The sequence below is a fragment of the Phalaenopsis equestris genome, unplaced genomic scaffold, assembly GCF_001263595.1.
Source record: "Phalaenopsis equestris unplaced genomic scaffold, ASM126359v1 Scaffold000258, whole genome shotgun sequence".
Lineage (NCBI taxonomy): Eukaryota > Viridiplantae > Streptophyta > Magnoliopsida > Asparagales > Orchidaceae > Phalaenopsis > Phalaenopsis equestris.
The window spans coordinates 471,476-483,962 of record NW_018164700.1 but is presented as its reverse complement, the minus strand read 5'-3'; the positions used below and the strand labels follow the sequence as shown (position 1 = coordinate 483,962).

General features: G+C 35.5%; 1 protein-coding gene across 1 annotated transcript; it reads right to left on the bottom strand.

Moving 5' to 3' along the window:
• Positions 1 to 4,840: 4,840 nt before the first annotated feature.
• Positions 4,841 to 11,267, bottom strand: LOC110024569. The gene is made up of 7 exons (XM_020724615.1): positions 11,118 to 11,267; positions 10,556 to 10,793; positions 9,579 to 9,871; positions 7,673 to 8,239; positions 7,254 to 7,482; positions 5,468 to 5,592; positions 4,841 to 5,112 (listed from the first exon to the last, which is right to left on the bottom strand). The coding sequence occupies exons 1-7, from the start codon at positions 11,265 to 11,267 to the stop codon at positions 5,014 to 5,016; spliced, it is 1,701 nt and encodes a 566-aa protein (XP_020580274.1). The 3' UTR covers positions 4,841 to 5,013.
• Positions 11,268 to 12,487: the final 1,220 nt, after the last annotated feature.

The following is a 12,487-nucleotide window of genomic DNA, read 5'->3' as shown; positions in this document are numbered from 1 at the left end:
AATGGATAATATACATTTTTTTTATAATTTCAAATGCTTCCTCTAAATTCAATTGGCATAAATTAAGTGATTGGACAACACAATGCAAATCTTCTCTCATATCTTATTGATTAAAGATACTGAAACATGTTGGAAGGGTAGCAAGCCTCTTTAAGACTTAGCACCAAATCCATTAGACCCGTTGGCACGAGAGCCTAAGTCTTCTAGAAGGAAAAGTATTAATTCTGAATGTGCGGTGTTCAGACGTAAAATTTTCTCGATACAAAATTTATGGGAGATGGGCTTAACAAAGAATCTCGCATTTCTCTAGATTTTCTAATTTCCTGTTTTTAATTAGAATTATTGCTATTATAGAACTATTTATGTGTGTGTTTTTTTTTTTATATATATATAGTTTTGGAGACTTTTCCCTTTGTTCCGAGTATTATGGAGATTTTAATATTAGTTTTTTTTTTATTTTTATTTTTATTTTAGTAGTGTTGTATCATCTTTTTCTGAAAGTGGTGTGTTTGTATTCTGTTCAGAAACATGTGGTGATTCTCCTCACCGTCGAACATCATTGATTCTGAATTCACTTTGTCGTTCTCAATCGAGACAACCACTGAAGACACCTATCCACTTCTGAAGGCCGTCAAACTCGCATATTATATTTCTCGTGTCATGCCACAACTACATTCTCATAAAACTCTCTTCACAAATCTCTTAGGAGCCCTTAAACGATATCGCTCATACTCGCTAAACTAGAATGAAAATTACTTTGACATGTTGGCAACTCTAATTAGGAACACAAAATGATCCATGACACTCCCTTGCGGCTCTTAAACTATGTTTTATGCTTTTTGTGATTATATAATGCTATAAGTCATACATTCATTCATCCAGGCATGACTTATTTTACCCTTGTTGTTATAGAAAAGTGGATTGAGATGCACAACATTAGGGTAAATATTTGTGTACATCTAACGTACGCAGAGTTGTGTACGCCGGTAGGTTATAGAGAGGATATTGGGGGGTTATATCGGCGTTATACCTGTGTAACCTCCATGTAACCTACCTTAACTAGTAAGTTTCGTGGTTCTGTTTTCATATATTGTAAGTTACAGAAAGGTTATAGGGGGTATAACACGGATATAACACCCAATACCCCCCTATAACCTATGGACGTACGCAGCTTTGCGTACGTTAGACGCACGCAAATATTTCCCCAACATTAGAGACTTCAAGATGACAGACTTGGCTACGAAGTGGCGAAAGAATAGGGAGAATAAAGTGGCAATTATCATGGCATCAACTACATTAATGTTATGCATGTAATTATCACTTAAATGATGATAAAGAAGCTTGTTGGGGCAACATCAAAGTTAAAAGAGGATAGAGGCCTTAATATGGACAAATGATTAGGGTGTTCATAAATATTCAAATCTAACTCCTCTGAGCAAAATAGTGAATTATATTCTTAAGTAGTATAATATCACATTCTGAGAAAGCTTGTATAGTTAGTTGTACTTAAAATTTAACTCAAATGTAGGGGAGATAATTAATTATTGAGACCTGCACCCATCGGAATCATTCAAACAAAAATAATAATAATATCTTGATGAAAGGATGAATTCTCAAAATAATGTTTTATAAATCTTGGTGTGTGCTAGAAAATTCGCAACAGTAGAGCAGCAGATTATCGCCTTAGAGGGATATAAAAATTCAACACACATTCAGAAAAGAGAAAACAATCAATAATGACACCAGAAATTTTTATGTGGAAAATTTAGAAAGGGAAAAACCACGTGGACTAATCCAGCTGAAGAGTTCTACTATAAAAAAATGATTGCAGTTGTAATCACCTATCTCACGGACGAGAAAGGATAACTAGGTTTTCCAAGTTACGTCAACTAGCATCGACCGATAGCGATTGGCAGCGTCCGGTCGATGATAGTTGACTGTGGTTGGTGGTGATCAACGTCGATCAACGATGGTTGATGACAACAGGAGTGCTCGACGGCAATCCGTGATTGTCGAATGCGGTCAGCAGTGGTCGCCGGCGGTCGGCGGGGGTCAACAACGGCATGAGTGATGTTGAACTTCAATTTATTCTTAAAGCTTCAAGTTCTTTATGAAGCCTACCCCCCTCCCTCTCATGAGAGGGGTGGACTCTATTTTTAAAGTTTTGGTTGCAATTAATGTAAGAATAAGAATTACTTTGTTCAAACGGCTCAAAGGACTTTCCTCTATCGGACAGCATTTGTTGAATATTTGAGTGTCTTAATTATGTAAGATTTGAGTCATCCTGAGTTTATCAAGACGCTCAATTTGACTATAGACTCATCAGAATCGACATTAGTTTGACGTCCAAATGTGTTCAAAAAACTTCTAAAAGCAGTTTAATGACTTAATCTTGGCTTGATTTGGATCAAATTGGACCAATTTTGGTAACATCGAGTTGTATGACTTTTTACTGAAATTTGAATATTTGCCTCGAGATTCATGTCGGATGATGAAATTCTATTGGCGCCGCATTCTCATTAACTACTTGGTTCTCCCAAAAGGCCTTTTCAGCGAACACAAATATGAGTTAACTATCTTAATCAAAGGTATTATCATATATTATACTTAAACGATATAATTAATTTTGAGAACTTGCACCCATGGATATCTTAATTTACCATCACTAAATGAACTTAAACTGACTTATATTTTTATAATAATTATTTAAAACATATTCAATCAGCCTTCCATTAATTCTAGCATAAGCTTCATCTTGCATCACTTGAGAATGACATAATAATTTTCATAAAGTGAATCTCTTTTTAAACTCAACTAAAGTAGCTACATTCAAAGAAGCTTCTTGTAACAAATTCAATCAATGAACTGGCTTCGACTTCATGACAATCAAAATTATCATTACAAAACTTTAGGGCTTCGCCTCTCCTGATAGTATATGTTGACCTCATTTTTCATACATTATTTTTTGAATTCATTTGCATGTCATGTTGTTATGTGGGAATTTTGATTGCTTTGGCCTCGAGAACCATTGGTTAAGTCGATAGGTTGAGAGTCATCTTTGTGCTTGGAACTTGATTCTTTAAGCTACAACATGTTCATCATCATGCTTAAAGGCACATGTAATGACTGATTTGTTGTTTCATGCATACAAAATTTTTTTAAAATTTTTTTTATCCTTTTGAATATTTAAAGCACATAAAAAATTTCGATTCGAATATCATCTCATGAAAAGAACTATGCAAACTAGTAAAAAGTTTTAATTTAAAAATTTTGTAGTTTTGGCACAATTTTTTAAAAAGAGCCAAATTAAAATCTTATATCATTGAAAGCACTAAAAGTTCTCAATTTTTTTCTTTAAGATTTGGTATGTGCCTAACCCTAGCAGATATTATGGTTGCACCATCACTCATCATCTTCACATGATAAATGAATCTTGTCAGATGCTTATAAATGTAACCACCACTAGCACATGAATGAAAATTGTAAAATAATTTCCTGATTAAAACATATAATACAAACAAGGTGCGTATATAAAACTTTGTTCATTGTATTTATCGCATGCAATTAGCATGAAAATATTATTTATGCTAAAAATATACCAATATACAAGAATGCTAGTAATTGTTGACAAAAAGAACAAAAAACACTGGAGACTCCAATTTACAAAAAGAACAAAAAACAGTCAGGTCTATTGTTCAAAGTGATGGCGATCTAAATGGGGATGTTATAAGTAGAATTCAAGTTGGTTGATCGAATTGGAGGATTGATCAGGCTTGTTGTGTGGTAGAAAAGTACTGCTTAGGCTTAAAGAAAAATTTTATAAGATGATGGTGAGACCTGCAATGCTCTATGAAACATAAATCAAAGTTAAGTGTTGTCGAGTGAGAATGCTTGTGTATGAGTGGCTTGAAACTTATAGACAAAATGTGAAATGAATATATCTATAATAGGATTGGTGTTAGCTCCCGTGGCGGGCAAGATTAGATAGAGTTGACCGTCTGATGCTCTAGTTAAGAGAGTAAATGTTCTAGATTCAACTTAAGAAAGAGGTAGACCTAAAAAGACTAGGGCATATTGTATAAAAAATAATCCTAATCTATTAGAATTGAATGACAAAATGGCACTCAATAAGACGCAATAGAGAAAAAGGATTCATAAAACAAACCCCACAGTGGGATAAAGGCTTCTTGTTGTAATACAATATTGCATAATTAAAGAGCATAAAAGAGAGTGCAATATAATGAAAAAATAAGAATGAAAAAAAAAAAAACTATTATCATTGCGCTTGCCTTGAAAAATAGCCGTTGCTTTTCATGAAGTCTATTTGGGATGATTTTGATAATATACAACAGTTATTCTGCAATTATTTCTTCTATAATTTCAAGCACCCTTAAATAACACTACTCTCCCAAATTTTGCACACATTTTTAAAATTTAAATAACCAAATTAAAATATGCATTTAACTGAAAGCATTATTAAGCAATAAAGATCCCAATGGCTTAAGCTTGAACAGTAAGATTCTAGAGTGATAAATATACATATTCCAACATTTAAGATTAATCTCATCAAATACTAAACAAACATATCGACATTAAAATACAGTGTACTTATTAAGGCTAATCTCATCAAATAATCAACAAATATATTGATCTTAGAATAACTAATGATACATTCTTAAACTTTAATTACACACAGCTTCAAGTGAAACCAAGCATTTGTAAGGCTCAATTAATGCAACAGTTTCTGAATGATAATGAGCTTCGCAATTTCGACAACAAAAAAAAACATTTTTTTCATTTCATTACTAGAAAATATTACCAGAATGAGCCAATACATGAGGTGTTAAATAGACTTCTTAGCAAAAAGGGAAGCTTTAATTCAATACATAACAGAAGCCTAAGGCTAGAGAAAAATGAAATTTCTAATTCTCTAATAATGAAATGTGTGCAAAAAAATTGGAGGGCTGATAACCTAAGAAACTATAGAGCACAAAATACAGCTAAGCACTGAAATCAATTGGCTGCAATCTGGGGAGCTGATACCTTCTGTAAACTTGCCATGTATGTGAGGTAAATGGTCCACACAAATGAGAAGGAATTGCTAACCAAAGGCTGAGAAGATTGCAAATATAAAGAGAAAAAAAACGAATAATTAGATATGGTTTTTTATTAGCATGATTAAAAGAAAAAAATGGGGCATTTACATAGTTACCACCTAATTCCTATGTATTTAGGTAACAAACACCTAAATTTTGCTTTTTGCATTTATACCACACAAATCTTTCACATCACATGAAAAATAGCACCATTTTAGCTTTTAAAAGGTGACATACATCTTCTTCATGCACAGGTAAGGTGGTATGCAAGTAGAAAATTGAAGTTTAGGTTTCTGATATGTAAATACATAGTAACTGAGTGGTATGTATGTAAATTTCCCAAAAAATAAATCATGATTATGTATACATACCTGTAAACGAACTGGGACGAATCTGAAAGTAACAAAGTCGCATATGGGCCAGTAGAGAAGGCCATTCAGTAAAGTTGGAATCAAGTCTCTTCTCAATCTGGCCAAAATTTCAGAAGCAGATTCGCCTGTGACCACGAAATACAAAATATTAGAGGGCTGATAATATAAGATCGTCTATTATGGCCCAGATAAAAAGTTTATAAGAGTGCGAGTCTCTACAATTCACAAAAACTTTAAATAAATTATAAGGGCATTAATGATTTTGTTTTGGAAATTACCTTAGAGAAGGTATGGAGGCTTGCAATTAATCACATTTAATGATTTTGTTATTTTCATTGCTGTAAAATTACCTTAGAGAAGGTATGGAGGCTTGCAATTAAGTAAACATAATTCTAAATAATCAATCTTAATGGACGAAAAGCCCAAATTTAGTGGCAGTTTGTTTGATGAAATGCCTTCCAAAAAAGTCAACTGAGTAAGTGTATTAATGTATTTAACATACGACTTCCTAAAAGATATTGAGCCTTAACCAGAAAGCACAATATTCAACACCCTCAGAGAAGAATTGAAGCAGAGTGCACTAAAGACATTTATGCAAACTGGTCTCTGTAGGAGGTTCAAAAAGGTTGCATGGTTGATGTAGGCTGTGTTTTTTTTCACATTTTTTTCCAAGCTCAAACTTGGATACCGATGATTTCTTTCTTACGTAAAGCAGTTAGTTTCATTCAACAAAACTATCATAATTATAGATTTTTTTTGTTTTAATTTAGCATTTAAGTCTACAGAAGGTTCTATTATTACAAAATAATGGAGGTGATTTTCCAAATTAAATATCCATTCATAACTCTTATATTTTATCATGGTCCCCGTACCCTTTTTCCCACATCCACATGTTGTCATGCCCTCCACACTATGATATTGGAGCAAAAAGAGGCTACTTTACCTCTTTAATCTAGCAAACCCCATCAATTTCAGTATCCCCATCCCACTTCGGTCTTCTATATCTTGTCATCATCTTGTGTAACCCAACAATTTTAATTCCCTTACTTCAACTTATCATATGCCAATGGCTCATTAATACCTCCTTGCAACACCAAACTTCAGCACTAATCCCCACAGCACTAACCATTATTATAAAATTGCAAGAGATTTTTTTTCCTGCATTCCATTGCTAAATTACACATATTAATAGCACTTAATGGCTATTAAGTAATTTAATTAATGAACGATGAGCTCAAGTAAATCAATGCCTTAGTTTGACTAACAATTTAATTTGAATATGAAGTACATAAGATGAATTCTGTTCTCATTGCTTTCTACTAAATTGACTGTTATGATCATCCACAATCATCAAAAGTAAGAATTGATCTATAAAACAAAACAAAATGCATATCAAAGTTATATAACAAATCACGTTGCGAGGCCAATGCCTACAGTTCATGTAATATTCGTACTTTTATATTGTAGTGATGTAAAGAAGAGAAACTAAAATTAGTTGCTTTTCAGCAGTATTATGATAGAACACCCAATTAAGCTGCAATGTGGGATAAATTTCTATAAATCACAAATAAAGTTTCTAATACTATCCTTAGTAAAATAGACGTTAGATTAACAAAATCTACCTAAACATTAACAACAAATCAAAAGGGGAAAAAAACAAAAATGAATTATCATAAACCCTAAAAATCCAAAAACCTCAGCACATGGATTAGCATAATCACAACTTGTATCATAAAGAAAGCGTTAAAAAAATACCAGCACAAAAGATTAAAAAAAAAAAATTTACCTTGTAGACCAGCATTCAGAGAGAAAAAAATAGATGTCATAATTGGGCCAAAGCAAGTTTGCCCGATAAATATTTTTTTCAGTGTACTGATTACATCTCGTTCTGGGATAATTCTTGAAGCGAAATTGAACCATAGATGCAATGCTGGGCCTGCAACTAGCGTCCCATAGCTAGCCATCCGTAGAGTTCGTATCCAATCAAGAGAAGCTGAAGCTGAAAGAGTGACCATCTGTCATAGCATCAAACAACAATCATTCAGGAGAAGTTCAGTAGTAAAATCTTTATACCTATATCTTGTCGCCATGAAGGCATTATCATCTGTCTTCCTCCCTGGTTTAATGTCCTGGAACTACCGATGCTCCAATCCACTTCCATGGAAAGCCATCATTACAAAGTCCCATTCCATTTAGAGCACATACCTGCGACGTGATATCGGCCGCGATGAATATAACTCCGGAGGTTATGCTCTTGGTCAAAATAGGGCGTGCTTCGATCATCCCTAGATACCAGCACACGAACCCATTCCTGGAAGCGGCTGATGATAGAGCAGAGTACGCGGCAGGTGAAAGGTGGGAAGAGGAGTTTCGGCCGACCTTTGACCCGGCCGGAAATGAGTTTACGTAAGCCCTGGGCCGCTGTGCTGATTCACGCACCAAGCCAGAAGAGACGGGGAAGCGGGTGCGAAGTAGAAGCTCGCGAGCGGATCTCAAGCCGCCGCTCCTAAGAAAGCTGCCGCTCATTTTTACAGCTCTTTGGGTTTCGATTTGATTGGCGTCTCGGCTTCTGTGTTTGTCGGGCTTTGTCGCTCTTTGGTTTCCGGGAAGTTCGCCGGGTGCGAAGATATAGGGCAGTCGGGCGGCGGATAGTGTCGAGCATTGAAACATCTTGTTCCCAAGTTGGAGAGGACTAGTTCCGAGAAAATTGCTAGGTGCGAAGCATGCAGGTGTACACGTACTCTCGCTTTTCTCACCCACGTCCGTGTGTAACTATCGTTTGTAGGTGTACATTTCAGATGAGATTAATTTAGACATTTAATATTGAATGGTATCAATATAATTCTCGTTAAGAATTGGCTGCGGGAAGATTTGTGATTAGTTTCACATTTTAATATTATATAATGTTAAAATTCTGAATAATGTGAAATAAAGTGGAATATTTTATTATTTTATTAATTTGAATAGGAATATAAATAACCCTTATAAAAATTTTATAATTGAAAAAATAATAAAAATAAAATGATATGAAAGTAAAGATACATCACTTAATATCTCCAATAATCAATTCATATTAGGGTCTGTTTGGGGCACCTATAATCTGCTAATCTGAAAATCTGCATAGTATCATAATAAGCTAGTTTTTTGTTTGAGGGAGCTTATTCATAACAACTTATTTGCAGTTATTGTTGGATAAATGATCATTTTGTCCAACATAAATACCTGAATACACCTAGACTCCAACAGAAGTACATGAATTGCAGCTAGACTCCAAAATTTCTTAAGAGACAAAAAAACATATTTTCTTTCATTATTCTCCATAATCACTTATTAGAAAATAGTAGACCAGGCTCCACTATTTTCTAACAATTCTCCCACTTAGAGACTGGTACACTGACAACATCGTTCTTCCTCCTCAGACTGATATCCTCCACTGGTGACGTAGCCCTTTTCTTCAAACGTGTTATCCTCTCAAGGCCCCTGTCTTTAAGCTAGAAGATTAACTGAAGCTGCGCACAACTTCAGTTTCTCCAGAGTAACAACCTTTGTCAACATATCAGCAGGGTTCTGGCTTTCACAAATTTTCTCAAGCAACAATTGTCCGTCATCCAACAATGACCGTATGAAGTGATATCTGATCTGAATGTGCTTAGTCCTGGACTGAAATGTTGGATTCCTGACAAGGAATATTACGCTCTGACTATCGCTGTAGAGAATTCCCTTCTGATTCTTCTTGCCCAATTCTTCGAAGAAGCCATGTAGCCATATCATCTCCTTTACAGTCTCTGACACTATCTCTTACAATTCTCATACCAAGGATTTGTTTTGCAGCTCCCAAATCCTTCATTCCAAAGTGCTCTGACATCTGCTCCTTCAGATTATTGATCTCCTCAATACTAGCACCTGCAATAAGCATACTATCCACATACAGCAGTAGGATGATATAGGAATTGTCAAAATACCTGATGTAGCAACAGTGATCTGCCTGACATCTGTTGTACCTTACACTATGCATGAAATTATCAAATTTCTTGTACCACTGTCTAGGAGCTTGCTTCAGGTCATACAAGCTCTTCTTCAATCTGCAAACTGACTCTTCCTTTCATTGTACCACATTGTACCACGAACCCTTCAGGTTGATGTCTTCTTCAAGATCCCCATGAAGAAAGGTTGTCTTCACATCTAACTGCTCAAGGAAGCGATCTTCAGTAGCCACCATAGACAGTAACATTATGATGGTTGTAAGCTTCACCACAAGAGAGAAAATCTTGGAATAATCAATATTTTGCTTCTGCTGAAAACCTTTTACAACAAGTCTAGCCTTGTACCTCTTATTGTCATCATGCTCAGGCTTCACCCGGTACAACCACTTGTTGTGTAATGCATTCTTCCCAGATGGAAGTTCTGCCAACTCCCAAGTTTGATTTTATAGTAAAGAATCCATCTCCTCCTTCATGGCTAGGGCTGTCAAAAAAGCTCGTTGTTCGCGAACAGTTCGTGTTCGGTTCGTCAATGAGTTCGTGTTCGATTCGTTCGATAAGTAAACGAGACAAACACGAACAATTTTTTTTCGTTCGGTTAGTTAAACGAACCAAACACGAACAGTGATGCGTTCGTTCGTGTTCGAATCGTTATTGTTTGAAATATAAAATAATATAAAATAATTATATATAAAAAATTTATTATATTTTAAAACATTAAATTTTATAAATTATAATATATAATAAAATAATAATAATAATATATTAATATACTATAGTAGTAATATACTAATATAGATATTGAATATTTATATAATATAAGTTATATAACGAACAGCTCGTGTTCGGTTCGTGTTCGGCTCGTTCGTTAAGAAACGAACACGAGCTTATTTCAAACAAACTAAATTTTAAACGAACCGAACACGAACACAAGCTTTGTTCGTTCGTGTTCGGTTCGTTTACACCCCTATTCATGGCTAGCTCCCACTTGCTTGAATTTTCATCTTGTAAGGTTTCTTCATAGCTCTGAGGTTCTCCACCATCTGTCAACAAAATGTAGTTCAAAGTTGGAGAATAATGCTGTAGAAATCGTCTAACCCTTTCTGACCTGCGAACTGCAACTGTAGGGGCTGCTCTAAAACTGACTGTGGAACAATAGGAGTGGATGCCCCGGATTCACTCTCATCATCACATGCATCTCTGTCATGCACTGTGATCTCTAGTAAATCATCAAATCTTACAAACTCAGATTCCTTCAGTGTTGTTTCAGAAACTATACTAGACTTGTCCTTGTACATAACATTTTCATTGAAAATCACGTTCCTGCTCCTTATGATCTTCCCACCCTAATCATCCCGAAAACGATATTCAAATGTCTCATCTCCATATCCAATGAAATAACATCTCTTTGACTTAGTCTCAAGCTTACTTGGAGCATCAGGATTAATGAGAATATAAGAACGACAACCAAAAGTCTTAAGGTGAGAAAATTTGACCTCTTTCCCACTCCAGACTTCTTCAAGTAATTCATAGTTTAATGGAACAGATGATCCCCTGTTGATCAAATAAACTACAGTATTGACAGCTTTTGCCTAGAAAATAGTTGGTAGTCGGGCATGCAATCTCATGCTTCTAGCCCGCTCATTAATGGTTTTATTCATGCGCCCTACAATACCATTTTGTTGTGGTGTCCCCAGAGTGGTCTTCTCTATTATGATTCCCTGAGCTGCACAGTACTCCTTGAACCCACCATCAATGTACTCACCACCATTAGCAGACCTCAAACATTTCAGCTTTAAGCATGTCTCTGTCTCAACCATGGCCTTTCAAGTCCTGAACACACTGAATACATCATATTTATACTTCAAGAAATAAACTCATACCTATCTGTTATGATCATCAATGAATTTGATGTAGTAACGAGAGCCTCCAAGAGATGCCACTGGAGAAGGTCCCCACACATCTGTGTGTACAGGATCCAGTTTTCATGCATTTGGCGTCCTGCCACATTTCAAGAAACAGACCTTTTGCAGAGTCCACTTGTTCTTGTTTGGAAGTGCAATGTCAATATCTCTCATTGCCTCCACATTCAGAGCTTCTCCCATTCAGAGCTTCTCCATCTGCTAGATATACTTTTCTAATGTCACTTGCAACATAATTTCGCACAATTCCCGATGGAAAGTTGTATGGAAAAAAGCCCCTGAATCTAGTATCCAGTCATCAACAGAACCATGAACTGTCAGCAATAGTGCATCCTGTGATTTCGCACTGTAATTCTCTATCTTCTTAGGATTTCTACAATTCCTCCTTATGTGGCCACTTTTGCCATAATTCCAGCAAGTTACTTGTTTACTAGGCCTTGACTTACTCCTGCTTCTGTTCTTTGATTTTGATCTTCCCCTGTTTGGGTTCCTGTCATGTGATCTCCCTATGGAATCAAAATTTAATACTGAACTCGAACCTGAGATCTCGCCAAAATATTTCATGCGCACCTCCTCAGCCAAAATCAAATCATGAATATCTTCATATTTCAATTTTGTTTTACCTGCAGAATTACTGACAACCATCTTTATAGCTTCCCATTTATTTGGCAATGAAGCCAACATGATCGGTGCACTCATCTCATCATCAAATTTGATTTCCACATACGATAATTGATTTGTGATAATATTGAAATCATTCAGGTGTTATACAACAGACATACATTCCGCCATCTTCAAATTGAATAATTTCTTCATCAGATATACCTTGTTATTCGTCGATGGTTTTTCATACATACCTAATAGGGCTGTCATAAGATCTACAGCCGTCCTCTCCTTGACGACGTTGTTTGCAACGGACCTTGATAGGGTCAATCGAATAACCCCCAGAACCTGTCTATCCAACAGATTTCATTCAGCCTCATCTATTCTTTCAGGTCTTTTCCCCAATAACGGAAGAAGGAGTTTCTTCCCATAGAGGTAGTTCTCTATCTACATCCTCCAGTAACCAAAATCTATGCCATCAAACTTCTCGATCCATGAAACTTTCACTTCATCTG